Source organism: Vanellus vanellus, assembly GCF_965231255.1.
Source record: "Vanellus vanellus genome assembly, chromosome: 24".
In the NCBI taxonomy this organism is placed as follows: Eukaryota; Metazoa; Chordata; class Aves; order Charadriiformes; family Charadriidae; genus Vanellus; species Vanellus vanellus.
Window position 1 is genome coordinate 5,204,813 of NC_138929.1, and position 24,866 is coordinate 5,229,678.

Sequence of the window (24,866 nt, forward strand, 5' to 3'; positions counted from 1 at the left end):
CGAAGGAGAGGGAAATTCTGGCCCTAAAAGGTCTCTCCTTGGGATTTCAATCTCTCAACCCAACAGTAAGTACCGGGTTCAGCCCTGGGTCGATGCCAGGGCACCGGGAAGGGTCTACAGCGTCTTGGATGTCACCGGGTTTGTCGTTCTTGCGGTGCCTGCAGCGGTGCAAGCAACATCGGGGGCTTCGTAGTCAGAGCGCTGGAGGTGGATGGGAGCAGGACAGCCCCCACGGTCACTGGGGTGGTGTTTAGGGCTGTAGGCACCCAACAGATCCCCCTGCATGGAAAACAGACTGGGACGGGGGGAGAAAGTCCCCGCAAAGGTGCAGGCAGGGCACAGGGACGCGTGTGCCAGCAGCCACCAGACCCTCGGTGGCCACGGACCTGCTGCCAGGATGAGAGGGGATGGTGGGGGATGTGACGGGCAACCGGTTTCTGAGCCACCTTCCCACCCGGAGGAAAGGAGCTACAGGCAGGGCTTAAAAGTCACAAGTCGCCTTTCTCCTGGCTTCTCCTCCTGGAGATCTAAATATAAACCTCAGCTTGGCCAAGCCAAGGTTGCAGGAAAGGTCTGCGGAGTGCTTCGCAGTGTCTTCTTTCGGGAAGGCGCCTGTCCCCGCAGAGCCCCTGTCCCCCGTGGGGCAGCGAGGAGGGACCCCCGTGGTGACATCAGGAGGAGGTGGGACCCCTCTGCCATGCTGAAACAGCGGTGACGGGGTGACACGGAGGCAGGAGGCCGTCATTGCCCCATCCGCACATGGGGGCTGTGGGGTGCGTGCTGCACAGCCACCGGTGTTGGGGTACGGGGGAGGCAGGGTGAGCCCAATGTGGGGTTCAGATCCCCCAGTGGACAGTGGAAAAAGAGGTAGTGCCAGGGTGGGATTCGGCTCATTTTTTGGCTGTTGAACCCCCCCCCCCCCCCCCAAGCCTCCACGCAGCTCTGACCTGGGTGCCCGCCGGCGGTGGGTGCATGGGGCTCCGCAGAGATCCCATCACTCGCCACACCTGCAGGGACCACTGTGCGCCCCCAGTGCCATCTCAGGGTCTATCCAGAGGCAATCGGCCACCCTGGTGCCCCCATCCCTCACAACGGCAAGCATCCCTCTTGGCCCGGTCCTGCATCACTGCTCCCTCGCTCCTTGAAGCCGGTGGTGAGTGGCAGAGCGAAGTTTGCAGATAAGCACATGCGGTTCCTCCCCTGCCCACCCCGCTTGCTGCCCGGGATGCGATGGACCAGCCTGGGCACGCAGCGAGCCAAATGTGCGGCGAGAGGTTTAGCAGCGGATATCACCGATGGGCAACAATTCCCCAAACCCCTGGGGAGGGTGGGACACCCCGATGGGTCCTGTCATACAGGGGAGATCCTGCACAGGTCGCTGACGGGTGGATGCTGCCAGCGCCGGAGCTGCCTCCCTTAGTCCCCGCTAGGAAAATGCCTGACGTCATTACAGTTCAGGGGAAAAAGGGTATATTTATGGGAATTTGTTAAAGAACACTGAGTCCAGCCTTGGCTTGCCTGTGCTAATATTTAAATAGCATTTTCTACTTTCCAGTGTGTACATAAACGTCCCATGAGCATCACCCAGGGGCCAAAGGGCCCCGTGGAGCCACTCGGGCAGCTCCACCTTCACTCGGGGAAACTTGCTGGATTTAAGCGTAGGAAAGTGAGCGGCTGCCGGTAACGAGGAGACGTCCAGCATCATTTGTGTTCAGCAGGTTGGACTAATGAGGTCATTTATATGGAAGGGAGGAAGGGGGAGAATGTGGCGGATCCTTCGGGGAGTTATAAGGGCAAAGATCCCATCTCTAGCTCCGGAGATGCCGGGAAGGGTGCACAGCTTCTGCGCCTGTCTGTCTGTACGGCTCCCTCCCTCCTCGGTTATTTATACAGCCCTTGGGAATATCTCCTCTCCGAGTCCCCCTTATCCGGATCCAAGTGGATCTGAACGATTCCTCGGGAGCTGGAAGGCAAGAGCGGAGGTGCAGGGCTCACCTGGAGCTGGGCACGGGGCAGGCTGTGATGGCCGCAGGTGCCCCGTGTTGGTCCTGGTTTGCGTGGTGGCCGGTACGGGGTATCGGGGTACGGAGGCTGCGATGGGAAAATGGGCATCCTCCAGCGCCGGGATGCTGCAGGGGTCCCGATATTGCAAATCCCGAGGGAGCGTCAGGTCTCCACCTGCTCGTTGGGGATCCCCATGGTGTCTATCCTGGCATCCCTCCGCGGTGGCTGCATCGCCGCCCCCCACACCCCCCGAGTCTGGGGGACCCCCTGGGGGGGGTCGCAAGCCGTGACGGCTCTATGCCATCCTCCCTTCCCCCCACGCCGTCCCCTCGCAGCACCGCTCAGATCTTTTCCAAGCCTGACATGAGACATGAGAGCCGCTGGCAGGGAGGAGCGGGAGCGTTGGATGACACCCGAGTGCAGGCAGTGGGCAGTGGGCAAGCGCGGGGTCCCCGCTTTAACCCTTCCCTGCCTGCCCAAGCTTGCACCCCAGCCAAAATCCCCCCAAAATAAACCCAAGCAGCCATCCCCCCTGGTGTCCCCTCTCCGGCAATCCCCTCCGGGGGGTCAGTAGGGCCGGGGGGATGGAGAGGAGGTGGGGATGGGTTGGTACCCCCCCACCGCATCCCCCTGGCTCCAGGCAGGAGGGGGTTAGCGCGTTGCTGCAGGATGTTGCAACCTCCTATTTCCATCTGTGGCCCACGGGAGAGTATCTGAGGACTTCACGGCTTCCAGCCTATGTGTGCCACCCCCGCCTTAAGCACATCGAGGTACCCCTTGGTAGGGCCGCGGGCAAACGGGCATGGAAGTGCCGGCGTTTGAGTAAATTCAGGTCAACAACAATCAGCGAATTGTATAAATTTAATTTCCGCGCCGCTTACGCCAGTTGCAGGAGTGGAGGCACCTCTGCAGGGGATGTATTTTGGGGCGGGGGGGGTGGGGTGTTAGTGGCTTATGTCTCAGGGGGAGGCTGGTGCCCCCTTAGCATGTTCAGTGTTAAGGATCTGGCTCTCCAAAGGAAGGCAGCGACGGCTCGGGCTCGGCCGCGTCTTCGCGAGGAGCTGGGGAAGGGAGCAGCACCTTGCATGGCACCTGCAGAGCGCCCGTCGCGGCGGGGGGGGCCCCGCTGAAGGTGCTGCCGCAACGCGCCCTGAAACATGGGATCAGGCATCACGTCCTTCTCCTCCTCCTCCTCCTCCGTGTAAATCTCCCGAGCGGCGGCACAGCCCTCGGCTCACGGGTGTCCTCGTCCCAAAGCGCATCGCGAGGCGGTGGGTGGGTTGGCCGCTGCCAGGAAAGGGGCTGGGGAGTGTTTGGTGACCTCCTCTCGGTCTGCCTGAGAAAGGCGACGTCTAGCAGGCGGAAAGCCGGGAAGCAGCGTCATTCCCATAGCAGTGAACTTATTCGACCTGTCCTTAAAATCAAAGATTTGGCCCACGCAACCGTACCAGCATCGCTGTTGCTGTGGGTCACTCAGTGGGTGTACACCCGACCCCTCAGCCCCAGTGGTGGCACCATGGGGGAAGGAGAAGGAGCAGGGCCAAATCCTGCTACCATACCCAGCGAGGCAGAGGGACCCCAAATAGCTCCAACCCCCACCGGGTGCAGGCTGCGATGCAGGAGGCCATGTCGCCCCGGTGCCGTGGTGGCAACGCCATCCCCTGCCGTGGGTTTTGTTTGAGCTCCAGAATATACACGCTTTTCTTGTGATGCTCGAGCACACGGGGGCGGGGGGAGGGGACGCGGTGCTTTGTTGTAAAGTCTGATGGTTGTAAAGAAAAAGCCTTCAGGCACGATCCTGACTCACACCCGCCGAGTGACCTTGGCTGGGCTGGACCGACCTGGGGGACCACAGTGGCACTTGAAGAGCATCAACTTGCCGCAGCATCTCAGTCCCTCCGGTCTGGCTGGGGAAAGGCATCCACCAGCGCTGGGCTTGCTCTGGCGTTGTTTTCCAAGGGCTTTCAGCAGACCATCCCTTGCGCTCGCCATGGGGCAAAATTGAAGGCAGCATAGCTTCACCCAACTTCCCGGGATGACGGATGCCACTTGGAAGCATCCCGCATTCCTGCCGGTGCAGTTGTCTTGGGCCACGCTTCAGGCAAAGGAACAAAATACACCGAGAGGAGGGTAAAAAACCCACGGTGGTGACAGGAGTCGGCACAGGGGGGACGTGTCACTAACGGGAGCCAGCGGCATTCGCCGGGCTTGGTGGGCGAGAGGCTGATGTTTGAGCCACACAACCCACGGGAATTCCCAGCTGAGCACTTAAAAACCTCATTAATTCAAAAGGATAATGATGGAAAATTAAGAATTTTTTTTTTCTCACTCTCTAAGTCTTCCGAGCCCGCCACTATTTGAAAATAGAGTGGGAAAAGGATTGGCGTGACTCTCTCTTAATTTTTTACTGCTGTTATTTTCTTTTTGTGAAACTTCAGCACGAGCCCCCTTTAAAAGAGAGCAGCCTAAAACCAGAGTGAGTTTAGGATGGGTTCAGAACCGCCGCAGTGGTGGAGATCCAGCGTCCCACGGCAGCGTCATAAGAGGCATTTGTTTGCAGAAGAAGACTTTGGAAACTTCACATGTCCTTCCAGATAGCCTTTGTGATGTAGTTACAGCAAAGCATTAAGGGACGACCATATATCTGGGGATAGTAAACATCAGGCTCTTAAATAGCACTTTATCATGTTACTGAAAGGGACATAAACTTGTTTATAAAATGGCTAATTTTGTCTGGCACAACTGAAGGGTGTTTATGCTAGTTACCACTAGAAACTCATATAATCTCCAAAACGCTAATGCAGCTCCAGGCCCTGCTCGGCGCCCCGTTAAATCGCCCATGCGCATGACTTAAAGCCGATCTCCACCTCCTGTGCTATTTGTGGGCAGAAAAAAAAAAAAAAAAAACAAAACATTTCACATCAGATTTATTTTTTTTTTTTCAATTTCCCCATTTTGTTTTTCAAAACTCGGGGAAAACCCAGTAGGAAATAAACACCTCGTAGGACTTTTTCAAGGCCTGACATCCCCAGGATCGTGCCTGAAGGCTTTTTCTTTTCAACCATCAGACTTTACAACAAAGCACCGCGTCCCCCCCCCCCCCGTCCCCCCCCCCCCCTCCGCCGTGTGCTGGAGCATCACAAGAAAAGTGCGCATATCCTGGAGCTCAAACAAAACCCACAGCAATGGATGGCATCGCCACCACGGCACAGGCGTGACACAGCCTCACTCTTTGGGGTCCCTCTGCCTCGCTGGGTATGGTGGCAGGATTTGGAAGGATTTCTCCTTCCCCCCATGGTGCCACCACTGGGGCCGAGGGGTCGGGTGTACAGAGGTGGGAAACGCAGAGCGGATAAGGGCTCCGGTATTTATCACCCCCATAAAGCTGTCTGTCCTCCTCGGACATATAAATGCTGTCCTGACCGTGCCCCGGGGCTGGGTTTGAACCAAATAACAGGTTCTCCTGGCAGCAGGTCTCCCAGCCCATGTGGTTTGGGGTTTTAAAACCTATTTAACGCGTGCAGGGGTGGAGAGGGGACCTGCTACGGGGGACTTCATGGGGCATGGAGCAGGGTTGGGAGAGCAAGACCCATGGGATGTGCCAGGCTTCCCCGGAGATGGGCAGTGTGGAAGATGGCTGGTGTTTGTGGCAGCACTTGGGATGCACATGACTGAGAATCCATCGCTGAGCTGTGACTCATCCCCAAACCATGCAGTCCCAGCTGGTCCCCATTGCACCATCCTGCCCCACCCCGGGTGTCCTCAGGGGGATAAAGGGAGGGATGAAGATGGGTTGGTTTGTCCTGTATGCAGTCAGCCTCTGGGTGCTGGTTTGGGTGGAAGTGGTGTGTCCCAGGAGGATTTAGGGTGCAGGTAGCAAGGAGTGGGTGCTGCAGGATTGTGTTTGTGGTGTGATGGGTTTGGGTTGTGTGTGCTATGGCATCTGGTTTCCAGAGCTCTTGAGCTGCTGGGTGCTGGCTTATCTCCCCCGGTGTTAACCTCTTGTAGCTACAAGCATGTGGGCCAGCTCTGGGCTCCCTGGCACCGGTTGTCCCCGAGCTGGCTGTTTGTTGGCTTTGGTGCACGAGCTCGTTGTTTCCACGCTAATCCCTGCCGCAGGGAGTACCCCTTGTGCTCTACGCTGCAAGCACTTGGCTGAGCATCATCTGGCTCTGCTGGTTCTTGGTGAGTGAAGCTGATTTACACTTGCTGGTGACCATTCAGGTTGGTTTCTGTCCTGGACTTGTGCTCTTATCGGCCTCTTCTGGGGTCTTTCCAGAGTGTCTCCTGTTCAGAGGATGAATGTTGAGGGCAGGTTTGCAGGCGGCAGCTCCTCAAGATGTGTTTGGTGGCCTTGCTGCAACGCTGCAGGTGCTCAGAGGGTTCCACTGCTGTCTCCTTCTGGGTACGTGCAGAGCTGAAATCTCTCGGGAGCAGCGTGCCATTGCTTGAGACGCCCCAGTTATGTCTGTCTTTGTTAACCCAACCCTGAGCAAGGTGAGGGAACAAGTGCACCTCTCCGGGCTTTCCAGGCTGGGGCAGCATTGCTGGGGAGCAATGCCTTGGGAAGGGAGGAGCAGAGCCCTGGAGCTGGGGTGATGGGCTGAGCCCAGCACCTGCGTGGGCCAGCAGGATGGGGGGAGGCCCCCAGCGACCCTGTGTCCCCCCCACAGCCACGTGTCTGCACGCAGCAGCCAAGAAAGTCCTTCCCCCGCCTCATCCTCAGCCCACAGGAGGTTATTTTCTGTGCAGGGATGGATGAAGTGCCAATTTGGGATGGGGTGGCTCTCCAAGCTGTCCCAGACAGGACCCTGTCACCCTTCCGTCTGTCCTGGTTATACAGAACCTATTACGCAGCATCTCTGGTAGCTTCCAAACCACTCCTGTTTTTTTGGAGGCTGATTCATTTGTGTGGCCTCAGAGTAGCAAGAAATATCAGGGGAAACCGAATTTCTATCAAAGTGAAGGCCACGTGCTCCTGAGCCGGGAGCTGCTCCCAGTTGCCTACTGGTAATTGACGATGCTGAACTGGGGAGCGAGATGCTCAGCCATGGTGTGCCAAGGTGTTGGACCTGGGCAGCGTGTCCAAAAGCAGCAGCTCAAGTGTATCACAGTAAAAAGGAGTTACGCAGCTTATCTGGGAGTCCAAATTTTAAGAAGGTGACAAATAGCAGATAAGGCTTTGTAGAGACGCTTTAAGTGACTAATTTAACCATAGAATCACTTTAGGTTGGGAAAAAAAGAAACTTTTAAGATCATTGAGTCCAACTCTTAATTTTTTAAGCATAAAAGCTGATGGGGTGGGAATCCGCCTTTAATAAGGGACTCTGGGGGGGTACACAGGTCCTGGGGTGAGTGGGGGCTGAGCCCCGCAGGACCACGGGGCGACTCGTGCCCGGGGCAGCACCTGTTGCTGCGTCCGAACCGCTTTTACCTATCGGAGGCGCAAAGAGTTTGATCTCAGTTATTTATAGCCGCTGCTATAAATGTGGCAGGCCGGGAGCAGCGGGGCTGTTCGCCCCCGTCCCAGCGGCGGAAGGTGGCCGGTCCCAGGGTGAGCTGCCTCACTTGGGGTGGTGGGACCCCACTATCTCCCACATGTGCTGCTGTGGGAACTGGGCACACTGGGGCGGAGAGGGGTGCTGAGCTGAGCCCCCCTGCAGAGCCCCCGTTTGGCTCTTGGCCCCTTCTCTTTTGGGAAGCAGCAATCGACCAGAGATGCCGATGGCTTCGGGGCTGCAGTGTGTGGGATTCATAGGCTTAACTCCTGCTCCTGCTCCCTGGAGTCATCCCGCTATCTCTGGGGTGGCCACAAAGGGGTCAGAGCGGGACCAGATGCTGCAAAAGACCCCCCAAAAACCCCAAAAAGCATTTCCATGCCTAAGGCAACATCCCCTTTGAGGACCCCCTGCTTTGCCTTGGGGGGTGCCACCAGCCCTCAGCATCACCCCCCTGTGCCTGGTGCTGCCCGGGACTGCTCGGTTGGCAGCCGGATCACCACGGCACGGCGGCTTCAGCCCAGCAAGAGGAAGAGGAGTTACGGGCTGAAAGCAAAGCTGGTGCCGCTCGCTTGAGCTCCCCTCCTGTGCTCGCTCCTGCCGGGGCAGGAATGAGCAGAGTCATGGGGCTGGAGAAACCTGAGCCCTGCGGTGATCGCTGGTGGCAGCTGGAGACACAGCCACCTCCGCCGGGACCGCAGTGAGCGGGGACACGGCACTGCTGGGGGTTTTGGAGGGGCAGCACCCAACAGGAGGCTCCAGGGGAGATGTGGACCGTGCGGGACCCCACGCACCGGAGCCTTGGAGGGAGCAGCATGGTGCTGAAGGGGCTGGAGCCCTACGGAGCACTGGCATGACCCGTAGCGCGCACACTTGCCCTAACAGCTCTGCAAAACCCCATTTCCAGGGAAATTGAGGCTGCCTCCAACCAACAAGCTCCTGCGAGTCCTTGGAGTCCCCAGGAGATGGGGTGGCTTGGTGTCCCCCCCCACCCCCCATGGATGCTGCAGGTCCTCCTTGAGCATGCATCAGTGCATCCCCGGTGGGACTTGGGGCGATAGAGCCAGACGCAGCCCCGTGCTTTTGGCTTGAGCTTTGAGGTCATCTGTGTCAAGGCAGGTTTCCAGAGCCACTCAAGTAGAGCACGAAATGGGTGTCAATCCAGAAAAACTGGGTGAGAAGAAGGAACGGTGGTGCCCTGCTGACCCGCTGCCGTGGGCATCGTCCCCTCGCGGGGATGTGTGGTGGCAAAAAAATTGCACGCACTTCACAGGTTTAAATACAAAAAATAGCCCTCTTGCCACTTTACTTTTTTTATTTATTTATTTTTAAAAGGTTGCCCTGTTCCAAAAGGCAGCAAGGCGCTCCCATCCCTCTACCAGCTGTATTTTGAGCACGTGTGGAAGCCCTGGTGCCGGAGCCATGAAGGGGCTGCTCAGACACTGTGGTGAAGGTGGTCTGTGCCCAAGAGATGTTGCAGCAGGGGGGGGGGGGGGGAGTGTCAGTCCTGGCTTCATCCAGGGGGTTGGCTGCCATGGGGAAAATCCATTTTGTCCCCCCCCCCCCCGAGATTCAATTCGGCAGCGATAGCCGGGGAGCGTAGTGGTTTCTAAAATGCAGTTATCTCTGCGCTGCTCGAAATCAATACCTCCCTTTGCCGTTGCTTTTATCACTTGGTTTTATAATCACCATAGGAACGTGTCGATACCGTTACGCATGCAGAGTCTCTCTTCCCATCAGGGCTATAAATGTCCGGTTCTCCTTAATTACAAAGGGCTGAAGGTTTCCAGCTCTCAGCCTGGCAGGGCTGTGAGGAGTATTGATCCTAAAGCTTTTTCGGGGGCAGGTGCTCAGCGGCATCGCGTAAAGTTTTGGTGCATGGAGGAGTCGCCGCTTGCCAGTGGGATGCTGGTTTTGGGGAGGGGGAGGCACAGAGGTGCGTATGTTCCAGTATCCCTGCAAAGCGGGATGAGTTGTGCCGTGTATTGGGCTCATGTCTGCCACAAGCTGATGTTTATGGGTCAAACAGATATCGAGGTGAAACTGAGGCAAGGTGACTCAAAACAAGAACATTTTTGGTGTCTAGGAAGCCTTTGCTAAGCGTTTCAGCCCCGCTCAGGCCATGGCAGCGCGTTCCTCCAGGGTCTCTCCTCAGGCCATGGCAGTGCGTTCCTCCAGGGTCTCTCCGGCTTTGCTCTCTACAACCCTTTTTGTTGTTCTGCTGCTCAGTGGAGCCGCTCTTATCTCCCTCAAATGGCCCATCCTATTCCTGTCTGGGGAGTCATCCTGATCTCTGTAACATTAGAAAGTGTCATTATTGCTTTGCTTTTTGGCTCAAGATAAGACTTTAACCCCATCCTCTCGGGAGCAGAGCCATCCGGCACTGCAGGTTACTCGTGTTTCCTAGGGACGGGCGCTGTGAAATGGCCACCGCCCCTGCAGGTCCGAGCTCCTCTGCCTGAGGAACCTCTTGCTTTGAGCACCGCACCGTTACCTGCACGAGGTGCAGGAGGAAAGCTGTCCGTGCTTTACAGCATATGGCAAAGGGGAGACAGCCGGAGCGGTGCTGCTGATGCCGAAGGTGTTTTGTTTTGTTGAACGACCCCATCTAGGTTGTGAAATTACATGTCTAACAACAGCCGGCTTGTGCCAGGGACACCAACTGCTCAGCTCATATGGTGCTCAGCCCCGATGGGGCTGAATGGGGGTCTGGGAGGAGAAAGGAGCACGCGTGTTGCTCCGTCTGCAAGCGATCCGTGCGTAATAATCTCTTCTCGCGAGCTCAGTATTTCTGCAATAGACCCGTTTGCAAACTCCCACCCAGATCTTGCCATCACCTGGTTTCAAGGGCTGAGCAAAAATGGCCCAAAACGGCACCAGCTGGCGTTGCCTTCTCAGCCCCCCTCTCCCCAGCAGGCTGGGCGCAGGCGTCCAGGAAGCAGAATGAGAGGATGGCCGGCCTGCCGCACATCCCGGGCCCCGAGAACCTCCGCCCCTTCACCCCTGCCTCGCTGGCCGCCATCGAGCAGCGCATCGCCGAGGCAGAGGCGCTCAAGATAAAGCGGCAGCAAGTTGAGCTGCCTGAGGAAGAGGAGATCAAACCCAGCAGTGACCTGGAAGCCGGCAAGAATCTGCCCCTCATCTATGGTGACCCACCGCTGGAGCTCATCGGGACCCCCTTGGAGGACCTGGACCCTTTCTACAAGGATAAGAAGGTGAGGGGCACAGCTTAGCCCATGGGTAGACTTGGCATTAGATGTAAGTCCCAAGAAAAAGAGCAAAGCATGGACCCTTCTCTTCTTTCCACCATGTCCCAGGATCTCTTTGGAGCCCGTCTTGGTGATCTACGGCTCCAGACTGCTGTGGTTGCTTCTTTTCCAAAGCAGAGCATCTGTTCCTTGGCAGAGTCTCCAGCCTTTGGAGATCCAAAGCATGCATAGAGGCCTCACTTCTAATGGCAGCACTTGATCCGTGGGTGTTTCGGGGGTGTGCAGAAGAGCTAATCCATCTCCCTCCTCTCTTTTTTTTCCACAGACGTTCATAGTCCTCAACAAAGGGAAGTCCATCTTCCGCTTCTCAGCGACACCTGCCCTCTACCTGCTGGGTCCCTTCCACCCCATCCGCAGAGGAGCTATCAAAGTGCTTATCCATTCATATCCTTGTCCTCTGTGGTGCTGCTCCATTGCCAGGTCAAACCCTGATGCTCAGAGTGTGAACAGCCCTGGGAGAGGGCTGAGAGAAGTGTTTCATGATGGTGTGGGGAGCAAATCTCCTGGGCTGGCCCCCACCATGGCCAGGACACACTGTCCAGCCATCCCTTCCCAAGGAATGGGTGCTTGAAGGCTTTGGGCACCTTGATGGCACTAAGGGCTCAGCCCTGGTTGAAGAAGGGAGGAATCAGTTTGGTTGGAGAAGAGAAGAAACCTAAGTGGTGGAGATTTCTAGGCATGGAGTCTCTGAAGTCTGGGGACACTTGGAAAGGAAGGAAAATGCTTACTAGGTCAGGGGATCCTGTCCGATCTGTGACGTGGAGCTTTTGGTGTGAGACAAGCAGAGATGGAAAGACAGGAAAGGACCCCAAGAGCAAGAGGGGCACTAGGATGGGTTGGAAGTGCTCCCAGCAGAGCTCTGGTGGCAGCAGAGGTTGGTGGCCAGGACGTAGGAGGAAAAAGAGATGTTTTTGGCAGAGGAATCAGATAAGTGTGGAGAGCTGTATCCTGGGCTGATGGAGAGGAAGGAGCACAGGGGACAAGAAGGGAGGCAGAGTCAGCACCACGGAGATGGGGAGGGGAGCAGAAAGGGAGGGCAGGGGCCAGGACCATGCATGGGAGCAGAGGAACAAGGGGAAAGTGTGAGCACGGGAGAGAGCTGCAGGAGGAGCAGGCCAGGGCATGGGACCAAAGTGGGAGCCAGGACAGGAGGAGTAGGGGTGCTTGGCTTCATATCTGTGCAAAGGGTGGGGGGAAATCGAGGCAACAGCCACAGCATTTCTCCTTGACCAGGTTTTAAATTATTCAGCATGTTCATCATGATCACGATTTTAACCAACTGCGTGTTTATGACGCTGAGCAACCCCCCGGCGTGGTCCAAGAACGTGGAGTAAGTCCCTACCTCCCATGACCTGCCCCAGCCACGGCGGCCATCCCAGCTTGGCCATCCTCAGGAGGGACAGGACCAAGGCCGAGAGAGGGATGTTAGGATCCAGGCACCCTTCAGAGGAGGAGATGTGTCACTGGGAGATGCTGGTGGCCCTCTTGATCTCAGAAGGGATGCCCATGCTCTGCGTTAGGCATTGCAAAGAGTGGGAGTGTTTCAGTGCTGTCCAAAATCTGGTGAGGTCTCTGTGACAGGAGACCACTGCAGATCAGGTTGGGTCAGGTCAGCACCGATAGCCTGGAGAGGCTGAGTAGATCCACCAGTCCAAGGAGAGTGGACAACCAGCCCCAGGTGAGAAGAGGAAAAATCCATCATTTTCTGCTGTGGCTCTGCACAATCAGGTCTCAGCAGGGTTTTGCAGAGACCATGGTGGTGTGAGACATCAGCAGGAATCAGAGGTGTTGCACAGTAGTCACCAAAGGGATTGTTACCTTGAGATGGCCTTACAAGGTGAGGTGAAAACCTCCCCCAGTGTGAAGCAACCCAAGAACCCAGCAGCCTGTGGCTGTGAGCCCCCAGAACTCATCTCCCCAAGATGGTCCCACTGCCAGGGGTGGACAAAACCTCATCCTGAGGCAGCCCTCTGACCCAGGTGAGCATCCCCTGAGTCATCATTCCCGTTTCAGATACACCTTCACTGGGATATACACTTTCGAGTCCCTCATCAAGATACTGTCGAGAGGCTTCTGCATCGACAACTTCACATTCCTGCGCGACCCGTGGAATTGGCTGGACTTCATGGTCATCTCCATGGCGTGAGTTTGGTGGGATGTGGGGAGGAGAAGGAGGTCTGTACACTGCACCCGGTGTGTGTGTGTGGGGGGGATACCCTGGAGAGGAGAGCTGAGAAACACAGTGACGGGTGCCCGGTAGAACCCTTGAAGCCCTTTCCTCTCCTGCCCTGCAGCTATATTACCGAGTTTGTGGACCTGGGGAACATCTCTGCTCTCAGGACCTTCCGTGTCCTCCGTGCCTTGAAAACCATCACCGTGATACCAGGTAGGACTTAAAGAAGGGGTGTCCTCTCCATATCTTCCCTTTCCTTGAGCTCAGGTTTTCCCACAGTTCACAGCAATCCCTTGTTCTTTTGACAGCTCTAAGAGAAAACAGAGGAAATAAGGTATTCGATACTTATAAATAATTTTTCACATAATTCAGCTTTTGGGTCAGGTCCTGCTGATTTTACATCTTGAAAATAGCTGTGCTCACTCGGTTGTTTGGCCAGGGAAAGTCCCCGATGAGCCAGATGTGGTGTTTTTAGGGCTCCTTGGAGAGATGCCTTAAGTGGGCTTGTGCTCGGGTGGTGTTTATGGGCTCGATGAACCAATACGCTTTGATTGGTCCTTGGAGCCATAAACTCAGTTTTGTCCCCACTGCTGACTGCTCCGGTTCTAGGGTTGATATATTTAACAGGTATTAGCGCAAGAGCCACTCGGCGAGTGTTTAACGTCACCTCGAACATCCAGCCTGCAGCGTTAGGAGCGTGTTATCAAATGTCTCTGATGGCTGTTTCCCAAATTTGGTACCATTTCAATACCCTGCTTTGGTACCACCTAGTGCAAGCTCACAGAAATGATAGGTCAGACCCCTTGAATAAGCGTGAGGTTGAACTGAAAATGATAACTTCCTGTGGTGAATAAATTCTTGTGTCCCTGCTGTTTCCAGATCCTTAGGGTTCACATCTGAATAGTTTTTGCCTCCATCAAACAGGCTAAAAAACTGCGTTTAGGAAAACGTAAGCTGCTGTTGCTTTCCGGAATGACATCCCCCCCCAAGAGGCTCAGAAGAAATAGCGGTTGTAAAAATAAGCGGTTTTAGAACGGCTGTCCTCAGCAGTTTCCCAACATAGACAAGCCCTTAGAGAACAGGGTTTTACCTAAGGAGTTTGGGGAGGGGGGTGGGGGAACTGGCATGATGCCAGGGATAAAAATCATGTGTCTTCAGAAAACTGCCTGCACATGAGAAAGCTCTGCGCTCAGAGCTGCTTTTAAGATCAATGTCAGGATGTCCCGGCATCACCCCTCATCCGTGTAGACCTCGGGTGACAGGAACAACATCCTTCATGTCAAAAGCTCTCTGAGGATCTGTGGGCGAGACTCCTCTGCGGAGGAAATGGCGATGCTCGGGGTGAAAGATGAGTTAATCCTGATGTTTAATGCAGATGTCGCTTTGTCACCTTCATTCAGACACGTTAGGGTTTCTCCAGCTTGAAGGGATCAGGCTGGAGGGTCCAGCTGGGCCCCCAACCACCCATGGGACAGCAGCATGTGGGGTTGTTGGACCACAGAGGCTTTTCTGGAGCTGAGAGCGGTGCTCAGCACCTTCCAGTGGGCTGGCAAATAGCTTTTCTATGTGCCACAGCAAAGTGGTCTACTCTGGCATTTTGAGGCCAGAAAAAGGACAGATTTTGGCATTTGAGGAAAACACAAAGCCAAAAGGAATTGATGGCTGCCAGGCTGGGGTGGGCTTTGGCTTGTGATACCCAGGATAAGGTTGGCGTGGGGAGGCCTGTCTGGCACTGGCCCAAGGGTGACAGTTTTGGGGGAAGGGTTTATGCTGCCCAGCAATGTGGGGCACAGAGCTGGGGGGTCTGAGCACATGGGGTGAACTCGGTGATACCACGTGTCCCCACCAGACCCAGCACCTTTTAGAAACACCATAACACATTCTCCACAATTAGCAAACAAGTGATTAGCCATGCAGTAATACCCCCTCCCTAGGGCTGAAGACGATCGTTGGGGCTCTGATCCAGTCTGTGAAGAAGCTCTCGGACGTCATGATCCTCACCGTCTTCTGCCTGAGCGTGTTTGCCCTCATCGGTCTCCAGCTCTTCATGGGGAACCTCCGGCAGAAGTGCGTGCGGTGGCCCCCCCTCAATGACACCCTGATGGGGGATTTGGGGCTGGACAACGACACGTTGGTCAACGCAACGCTCTACAGCAACTTCACTGACAGCATCACCAGCAACTTCACCAGCAACTTTACCAGCAACAGCACCTTTGATTTTGAGGCCTACATCAACGATGAAGGTAAACACTCATGCATGCCCTTCTCTGTTGACCCGTCACCCTGGTTTGCTCCTCAGTTTCCTCGGTCTTCCTCTGAGTCAGACCAAGATGGCTTGCTAGCACGGATCTGCTGAGGTGCTCTGGTGGGATTGTGCACACTCACAGGACAGACAGGTGGGATCAAGTCCTCCTTGCCAGGGAAAATGTAGTCCACCTGGGCAAGCTGAACTCCTCCAGAAAGGTTTCACCATGGGGAGGCCTGGACAAAATGCTGTCTCCATGTCTTCCTCCTCCTAGTGAGGACACAATCTCCCCATCGGGGTGGGTACTGGTGAATGGCTGCTCCATCCGACTGGTCACAGCAGGGAGACCAAACCCTACAGGAGCAGATGGGACTTTGGGTGGAAGACCGGAGGGAAGGATGCAGGAATGACATTTCTCACCCCCTTTCACTGCTGCCTCATAGTTGGGTCCTTCCCCAAGTACTGCTGTGTTCAGTGAGCATTGCGTGCAAGCAACACTGCGACAGCCAACAGGAGGGGAAGGAGGGAGAGGTGGGATCAAGCACAAGTCCTCAGACAGGTCTCCAAGTTTGCTGCTTTCCTAACATTTCTCTGAAACAAAAACGCGTGGTGGGTTTTTTATTTGTTCTTTGGTTTGGGGTGTTAAACTCTGTGAAAATGTTTAAAAAAAAAAATAATAATATATATATATATTGGAAAACCTGCCTGTAGAGCTGCACGGTGGCAGGATGCTCCACGGGGATGTTTCACGTCTCATTTAGGGCACTCGGCAGAACTCAGCAGAAGGTCAGGTTACGTCTCGGCTGAGCTGCTTTGCCCAAGTGTACGAGTCGCTCTGGCATTAATTACAGGAAGGCTTCTTGGTAGGGGTGAAAATTCAATATATAGGACCTAATGAGTGCAGTGCAAATAGCAACAGCACCCTGCGGCCGTGCATTCAGGTTAACAGCTATTGGGGCCGGGCCAAAAACATATCGCCTGGAGTTTCGCAAGCAGGATATCTCCTCGATGAGCCTACGTAGGTTAAATAAAAGCCTGGTGGCAAGAAGCCAGGCAGAGCCGAGGATGCTTTGAGGGAGCTCCAGAAATCCCTGCGTGGCTCCTGGAAGGGCTGTGCTAGGTGATGCCCAGGATGGGCTCCAGGTGCCCTCTCCCATGTCCTGGCGTGGGTGTCTCCAGGTGCTCATCTATGTGTCCCTGGGGGCCGGTGGCTTGTGGTGGCACTTCTTGGCAGCTCCTGTGGCTCTGAGTCTGTGCTCAAGCTGTAAGGAGGAGTTTTATAGAGCCCTGGTCTGTGAGCAGGGTGGGTTTCCCCCCAGGTAGGGGCTGGTTGGGATGGGAGCAGCAGGAGGAAAGTGATGGCCATGGAGCAGTAGCAGACCATTTCCCCAGGCTTTTTGGGGCCCCCTGTAGTCCCCCATGCTCAGTGCTCCCTGGGGACGCCCTGTGCGTTTTCCCAGCAAAACAGACCAGCCCTGGTCCTGTGAGCAGACGTTAACCCATCTTCCCAGTAGACCTGACCCTGGCCAATCCAGCTGTTTCCAGAGCTCTTTATGGGCTTGGGAGCCACCTAGTTGGGTCTGTGAAACAATGCTGTGAACTCTCTGAGCTAGTGCCAAGCAGTTCAATGCGAATAGCAAAGTCGGCAGAGAGAAGATAACCCGGTGCCCAACACCAGGATTCAGGGAATTTCCCTGACAGCGAGGAGCTGCCAAGAACCAAGAACTTGAAAATCAATGTTTGTATCTCTCTTTTTTTTTTTTTTTTTTTTTTTTTTTTTTTTTTTGTATTGTTCTTTCCCCAACCGCAAAGCCAATTTCTACTTTCTGGAGGGAGCGCTTGATGCCCTGCTCTGCGGGAACAGCAGCGATGCTGGGTGAGTGCAGGTCACCAAGGCTTGCCAAGGTGCCCTCTGACTCTGTGGGAGGGGATGAGGCTGCCAGTGGGACCGCTGATGATTGAGATGGGACAGGATCGGGGCTGGGAACGTGGCTTTGGAGGTGAATGGTCTGGGAACCCCAACTGTATCCGTCTGGGGGGTATATGGGTCCGGGTATCCAACTGTATCAGCTTTGGTGGGTATCCGTCTGGGCATCCAACTGCATCAGCTTCGGGACGGGGTTCTGCTGAAGTATCTCAGCACCTCCAGGGATGGAGCGTTTTGCTGCGGGTACAGGAGGGGCAGTGCCAGGGGCTCACACCCACTGCCCCCGCGGCTCCTTTGGTAGGAAGTGCCCTGAAGGGTACCAGTGCATGAAGGCGGGGAGGAACCCGAACTATGGCTACACCAGCTACGACACCTTCAGCTGGGCTTTCCTGGCCCTCTTCCGCCTCATGACGCAGGACTTCTGGGAGAACCTCTTCCAGCTGGTAGGTGCCCGTGTGACCCCCGGGGGTGGGCCTGGGGCTTCCGTGCAAATTTTTATCCTCGTGCAAATACTTCTCTTGTTTTGATGCTGCCCCTGGCCTAGGACATGGGAAAAATCAGTTGAGTGCAAAGAGGTGGGACCTTGTCCCATGATGTATGGATCTAACTAGCATCAGCGGAGATGGGGCATGGTCCCACCTAGCTGCCCAACCTGAGCAGTGCAGTGTATTTCCCAGGTGTGCTTCAGCAGTGCTGAATCATGGAAATCAGGGATTTACAGGAGTATCTAGTACCTCTCTGGCTTGAGCTAAGGGACACAGTGAGGGGGGGGAAGCTAGGTCGCTTGTCCCCTGGATTGAGTCTTCCCTGAGGAAGAAGTTGCAGGCACCATGAAATCCCCTGGGTCCAGGGACTGTTTAGATAAAAGCAAGCCTATGTCTGAAGGCTGCACGTGTCCTCTGGAAATGACAGTGTTCAGATCCGGAGTTAGAAAAGGACCGCTCTTGTCCCAAGGGTGAGACCTGAGAAAGTTGGAGGCTGAGAGACATCAGCCCCTGTCACAGCAAAGTGAGTCTCTGATGAAATATTGGTCCCATCACCATACATGCTTGCAGGCCTTGGGCTACCAGATAGCATGGACCACCATGGGGGGGGGGGGGGGTAGTTGCTGAGGCTCCTGGCTGTTTCACACAAGTCCTAACCCAGTGCCATGGACTGCAGGAAGGTCAATTGGGCAATGAGCGGCCCTTGGGGAAGATGGGAGCAAAATATTGTATTCCCACCACAAATGGGAGGGTGCCCTGGTGCAAGACCTTTCATTGGAAGCATCATCAAACTGATATCGTGCTGAGGTGGTGTGACAGCCCGTGCCTCCTCTTTCCACAGACGCTGCGTGCAGCAGGGAAAACGTACATGATCTTCTTTGTGGTGGTTATATTCCTTGGTTCCTTCTACCTCATCAACCTCATCCTCGCGGTGGTGGCCATGGCTTACGCAGAACAAAACGATGCCACGATGCTGGAGGAGCAGCAGAAGGAGGAGGAATTTCAGCAGCTCATGGAGCAGCTGAAGAAGCATCAAGAGGAGCAAGAGAGGATGGTTGGTGGAAAGTGTGGAGGCCAAAATGAGGGACTTTAGGAACAGGGGGAGAAAAGGGGAGGCAGACACAAGTGTGAAGGTGCCTCTATGTAAAATCCAAGAATAAGTTCCATTTGGTCCATAGTAAGTGAAGATAATAACTAGAATGATAGACTTGTCTGGGTTGGAAGGGACCTTTAAGATGGAGTCCAACCATCAACCCAACACTGCCCAAACCACCACTAACCCATGTCCCTCAGCACCACATCTGCCCCTCTGTTCAATACCTCCAGGGATGGCAAGTCCACCACTGCCCTGGGCAGCCTGGGCCAGTGCTTGACAACCCTTTCCGTGAAGGACTTTTTCTTAATATTCATCCTAAACCTCCCCTGGTGCAGCTTGAGGCCATTTTCTCTTGTCCTATCACCTGTTACTTGGGAGCAGAGATTGACCCCCACCTCTCTACAACCTCCTTTCAAGGAGTTGTAGAGAGTAAATATTTTGGGGGTCTTGGCTGAATCAAAAAGTTGAGATACTATCCCGGCTGGGGGGGGTGGGAGGGGAGGAAAGAAAAAGGCTGAAAAGATTTAATTTCCAGCACAGGGAGCACTGGGAGGCAGCAGAGAGGTGCAGCGCATAATTGCGGTGTCGCTTAGAAGGAGGAGGAGAGACACAAAGCACAAAAGGCACCAGAACTAACAATATATCTTCCTGCGGCACGTCAAGAGCAGGAAACCTGGCAGAGAAGCCTGCACGGGCAGATTAGGACCAGGGTACCAGAGAAGCCCTCAAGGAAGCCAGGGCAGTTGCAGCAAAGCTAAATGCGTTAGCAAACCATTTGCTTTTGGCCAAGACTGGAAGTAGAAGAGAGGGCTGGAGAGACCTTGCCTCTCACCCGGGGGAGGTGCTGGGGGTCCTTGCAGGAGCTGAGACACGGCTCTGGGGGGTCTGGCCCCACTGCTGTACCCCAGCGCGCGAGCAGAGATTCATGTCTGATGCTGCAGAGGGGTTGCATTGATTATTTCTCCGAGCTGCCGTCTCTAATCTGCCCGACTTGCGCCCATTTGCCCCGTTGCGGTCCCGAGGTGTTACCATGGCCCTTTTCCTGTTCTCGGGAGTCTCTCTTTTTTTTTTTTTTTTTTTTTTTTAAGCAAAATATGCCTATAAAAATGGGAGGAAAAGCTTCTGTGATGTCTGATACGGCAGCCCAGCCATTTTCCACCTCTAATCGTCATTTTGGCCAATGTCAGCAACGTCTGCAGGAGACATCCCTGCAAACCAAACTGTTAGTCTGGGCAAAGGACCAGCTTCCTTGCATGTAGAGAGAGACACAAAACAGTGTTTTCCTCTATCTAGAGCCTTTGTCTCTCGCTGCTGATCTGTGCCAAGCCACGACATCCTCCGAGGAAGTGGCTTTGCTCTTATCTGGCTGACGCTGCTCGTGGAATGGGTCTAAGCAGGTCCTGCCCAAGGGATGGGGACTCCAGGGCTGGGCATAGAGATGATGCCGTGGCCGGTTCCCTGAACAAATTAACCAGTGAGTTGCCCAAAGTCTTTATTATTCATTTGTTATCACCTAGAGAAATGGAGAAGACAAGGAATAAGGTTGAGAGTGAGGGCACCCGGATCAATTTAGTATCCAGCGCCCGAGCGTGGACACCGTGTTGTATCTCGGCAACATGCAGCGGGACCAGAGAGGTTCCCACTCTGCTGTGGCATCCTCAGTGCTACCAGAGGGTGCAGTAAAGTTCAAATATTAATACCACTGTTGGAAAGGGGGGGAGAAAAAAAAAAAAGGAAAAGGAAGGGTTGCAACATTTGGGGGGAAAAAAAAATATTACATTTTGACCCAAACATTCACAAATTCAGTGCAAGTCCAAAAATCTTGAACGTTACATTTCAGCAAAAGCGTTGAAGATTTTGCTGCTTTCCCATTTGGGGTGAAAGCATATTTCAAAGATTAAAATTTCCTGCAAGACAGAAATTTGGGGGTTGCCCTAATTTTGTCTTTATGAATTATTCACCCTGACCAAATGGTGAAGCAAGCAAAAAGGAAAAGCTTGCAACCTTGGGCATGGGTTTAGCTCCGACAAATTGTTCTCCCTCATCATTGCTCGTGAGGATCCGAGTTTGCCGATGAGCTCGCCTCTGCCCAGGTCCTGCAGCAGCAGACTTTGGAGTCAAAAAGTCCTGCCCAGGATGGTCCTGGGGGTCACTTCACCCACCACCACCCCCCTTAACCTGGTGGCCTGTAGTGATTGTGGGAAGCTCCCGATGGCTGTGGACACATAGGTGATGGAGACATGGATTGCTGCAGTTGCAGGACCGGCGATCCAGCGGTGGTTCCCTGCCCAGCAGTGAAGCTGAGAAGGAGCACGACTCAGACCTGAACAGTGACCAGGACAAGGCAAAGGACTGCAACGGGCAAGTGGTCCCCAAGGTCGTGCTGCAGCGGTCCGCTACGGTGATTGATGTACGTGCTCGGCTCTGTCTCTGCCATCCCTTGAGGGTGCCCACCCCAATAAACCCCAGCAGAGGGACAGGCTTGTGTCCAGCTTGTTTTGGGTCCTACAAGCCTTTCTGCAGCCCATCTGCAGCTCCCATGTTGCACCCTAAGGTCTCTCCAGACCATGCCCCTTTTTTCTCCTTGCTCTATCCTTAAGCGCATTAAATACCCCACAGCGCTCTGCATTCATCCCCTGTGGCCTCCTCTCCTTCTAGTTCAACCCAACCAATGAACCAGAGAAATCGGACCACAACCACCTCACCGTGGGCAACCAAGATGGGCCAGGCCTCGAGAAGAGAGTGGGGAGCGCCATCAGTGTCATCTCCAACGCTGTGGAAGGTACGTCCTTCTCCAGCCCGGGTGAGGGCTGTACGCGCTGGCTGGTTTAGCCCAATCGTTGTGTGTTGGTGGGCTTAGGGTGCTCAGCACACACCAGTGATAGTGGCTGTCCCACATCTCCAGCCCCATGTGAAGGATGGTTCTGGACCTGGGGTCTCCAAATGTGGTCAGGGCACTGCAGCGATGCAAGGCTTTTCGTCCCAACTTGCTAGGATCATGCTCAGAGGCAATAATTCAATCGATTACCATGATCTCCAGAGTCAACCAAGAGCTGTTGAGTGGCTTCCCAAGAGCCGCTGTCTCGACCACAGCAAAAATTACTGTAAAATCAGCAATAAGGGGCTTCTCAGCCCTGCCCTCCCTGGGAATGGGCACCAAGCCCTCCAGCCACACCATTGGGAACCAAGGGAACAACACTGCTCATTCCCTTGGGTGTCTCTTCCATCTGAGCCTGGCAGGGACACCTCAAATCCTGCCTGGGTGCTGAAAGCAGGATTGGACCCACAGTTCCCCAACTCATCTGCCTCTCCATCCCTCTCTGGTTTGGAGGGTAAGGTCTGCAACATCACTGTACGTGGGCATGGGAAGGCTCCTGCTTTTAGCCCCCATATGAAACTCATATGTGGTCTAGGGCTGGTTCAGGACCTCAGGAGAGGTCCCTTCTAGGGGTTAGTACTTGGACCACCCAGGGGACGAGAGGAGAAGCCTACACTGATGTAATTTTTCTTTCCTGCCCTCAGAGCTGGAGGAAGCTCACCAGAAGTGCCCGCCCTGGTGGTACAAATTTGCCCACACGTTCCTGGTCTGGAACTGCTGTCCTCCATGGGTGAAGCTGAAAGAGTTTGTCAAGATGGTGGTGATGGACCCCTTCGTGGACTTGGGCATCACCATCTGCATTGTGCTTAACACGGTCTTCATGGCCATGGAGCATTACCCCATGACAGAGGAGTTCGAGAACGTGCTGACCGTGGGAAACCTGGTAGGCAGCTACGGACTACCCATCCTTCCCCATTTAGGGCCACAGCAGCCACACCGTCCACCCTGGTGGGCAGATCCCCTCTGTGGCCATTGGAAACAGCGTGCCTGGAACCACTTCCTAGCTGCTGAGAAACTGCTTGGGCTGGGGATGGAGGTCTGATCACAGGAACCCTGTGGTGCGTCGGGCTCCAGGATGGCTCGGATCAAGGGAGGTGACACAGAAGTGGGGTCCATCACCCCCTGCTCCCCTTCTGCTGCAGCTTCTGTCTCCCTTGGTGCATCTTGGCAATGCCAATGTGGCCATGGCCTTGCAGAGCTGTCCTGAGCCATCTTCTACGTTGCAACCCAGGGGTCAGGCACGAGCTGCTGCCACCACAGTGTCCTCGCGGTGCCGGGTGGCCGCGTGGCAGAGCAGGGGCAATTCGGGTGCTGGGAGCAAACAGGTCCCAATGGAGCAGGAGACAACAGTGCCAGCAGCAGTAAAAAAATACTAATAATCCGGACTTTTCCCAGTGAAATCACTGCAGATCTGGGCTGTCCTGATTTCATGGGCATTTTTAGCAAACCAGCTGTGGCTGCTCCTGCTGGGAGCTCAGGGTAAAGGGCTTTCGGGTGGATGCAATCTGCTGGTGGGACAAGCGCAGGAGGCCCTTGGTGGCTTTGGGAAACGTAGCTGAGGGGTGGGAGAGCTCTCCATCTCCTCCCACCTTGCCCAACTCCAGCACCTGCCGGGGCCTCTCTGCGCGCAGGCACTGGAGTGACACACGCCGGTGGCCGAGCGCCGGGCAGGCAGGATGACGCTGGGCACATAGCTGCTTTGTCTCTGGTTTCATTCAGGAAATACAAGGGGATTAATCGGCCGTTGCTCGAAGCACGGTCACACTGCAAAGACGCCTCCAGCTTTCCCTTCGCGCCAGCGGCGGTTTCTGGCCGCGTGGACAACCCTCATGCCGGTGTGGGATGGGGATGGCTTGCTGGGGAAGGGCCAGGGAGGGATGGGAGCGGGAGAAGCAGCTCCCACCGCGCCGCTATGTCCCACCACATCGCCTGCCTGTGCCAGAGGTGAAAGCAGCAGGGGTTGTGAAGAGAGTGGGGATGTGAAGAGAGTGGGGATGTGAAGAGAGTGGGGATGTGAAGAGAGTGGGGATGTGAAGAGAGTGGGGATGTGAAGAGAGTGGGGATGTGAAGAGAGGGGGGATGTGAAGAGAGTGGGGATGTGAAGAGAGTGGGGATGTGAAGAGAGTGGGGATGTGAAGAGAGTGGGGATGTGAAGAGAGTGGGGATGAGCTGGCAGGAGCAGAAAAGGGGACGTTTGTGGGCCGGCACGCAAAGGGGCATGTTGGGGAGCATCCCCTGGGATGGCAGCGCAGAAGGCTTCCTGCGCAGCGGAGGCAAGGACCCATGCGCCCCAACTCACTCCACATCCAGGGAAAAATTTGTCAGTGCCCCCCCTCCCCCCCCCTTCCCTGCACAGGCCGTGTCACGAAATTGCATCAAGGATGCTAATTGCCACATTGCTGATCCCGCTCCGGAGTAATGTGATAATGCACGCCGCCGTTGTAGTCCCGGGAAAAGAGTAATGTGTAAAAGCCGGATCAGCTTTCACCGGGCTCGGGGAGGGGCAGGGGCATCCCAGTAGCAGCCCAGTTCTCCATGCTGGAAATCCCTGTGATTCAGCAGTCATTCGTAGTGGGTCCCTTTGCAAACGAGGCTTTTATTTTTAATTTCTGCCTGCCAACACGCACCTTTGCCGAGTCTCTCTGGTAGAAATCAGTCCCCAGTACTCCCAGCACGGATCCACAAAGCCACACTGGGCAGCGGCTGGGGAGCTCATTCGCAACCAGGGCTGGACCCAGTGGGATGAAACGCTTTGGGAATGCCCCAAAAAAGACGAGGTGCTACCCACCCCCTGCTGAGCGCTGGCTTTCAAGCAAGCTGATGAGTTGCTGTTTCCCACAGGTCTTCACGGGGATCTTCACAGCAGAGATGGTCCTGAAGCTCATTGCTTTGGACCCTTACGAGTATTTCCAGCAGGGCTGGAATATCTTTGACAGCATCATCGTCACCCTGAGCCTGGTGGAGCTTGGCCTGGCCAACGTGCAAGGGCTCTCCGTGCTCCGCTCCTTCCGCTTGGTACGTGCCTCGGGGACAAGCTGGGCCAGGGGGTTCTGCATGCATTTGCCACCAGGGTGGAGAACAGCTTGTTCGACCTCTTTTATGGTGGTCCCCTGTTAAAGATAACACTGTCAGTCAAGCTAAATATTTAGGAAAGTCGGAACCTGTGCTCTTTGCAAAGCAGTTGGGTGTTTAATCCCTCCTGCCTTAATAAAACTGCCACGGGAAGGTCTAATCCCAGCTTCGCAGCCTTGCTGACACCTTGTGGCAATGAAAACCCCAGGCAAATCAACG

At 55.1% G+C, this 24,866-nt stretch overlaps 1 protein-coding gene across 1 annotated transcript in view; it reads left to right on the forward strand.

Moving 5' to 3' along the window:
* The first annotated feature begins 15 nt into the window (after positions 1–15).
* SCN4A (sodium voltage-gated channel alpha subunit 4) overlaps positions 16–24,866 on the forward strand; it is a 45,258-nt gene continuing 20,407 nt past the window's right edge. Inside the window, exons 1-14 of the mRNA XM_082495091.1 lie at positions 16–65; positions 10,419–10,717; positions 11,037–11,155; positions 12,012–12,101; positions 12,785–12,913; positions 13,066–13,157; positions 14,879–15,187; positions 17,002–17,065; positions 17,418–17,559; positions 18,443–18,655; positions 20,952–21,107; positions 21,356–21,479; positions 22,220–22,458; positions 24,417–24,590. Of these exons, the coding sequence (XP_082351217.1) occupies positions 10,454–10,717; positions 11,037–11,155; positions 12,012–12,101; positions 12,785–12,913; positions 13,066–13,157; positions 14,879–15,187; positions 17,002–17,065; positions 17,418–17,559; positions 18,443–18,655; positions 20,952–21,107; positions 21,356–21,479; positions 22,220–22,458; positions 24,417–24,590 (2,115 nt within the window). The 5' untranslated portion in view covers positions 16–65; positions 10,419–10,453. The remainder of the gene's footprint in view (positions 66–10,418; positions 10,718–11,036; positions 11,156–12,011; positions 12,102–12,784; positions 12,914–13,065; positions 13,158–14,878; positions 15,188–17,001; positions 17,066–17,417; positions 17,560–18,442; positions 18,656–20,951; positions 21,108–21,355; positions 21,480–22,219; positions 22,459–24,416; positions 24,591–24,866) is intronic.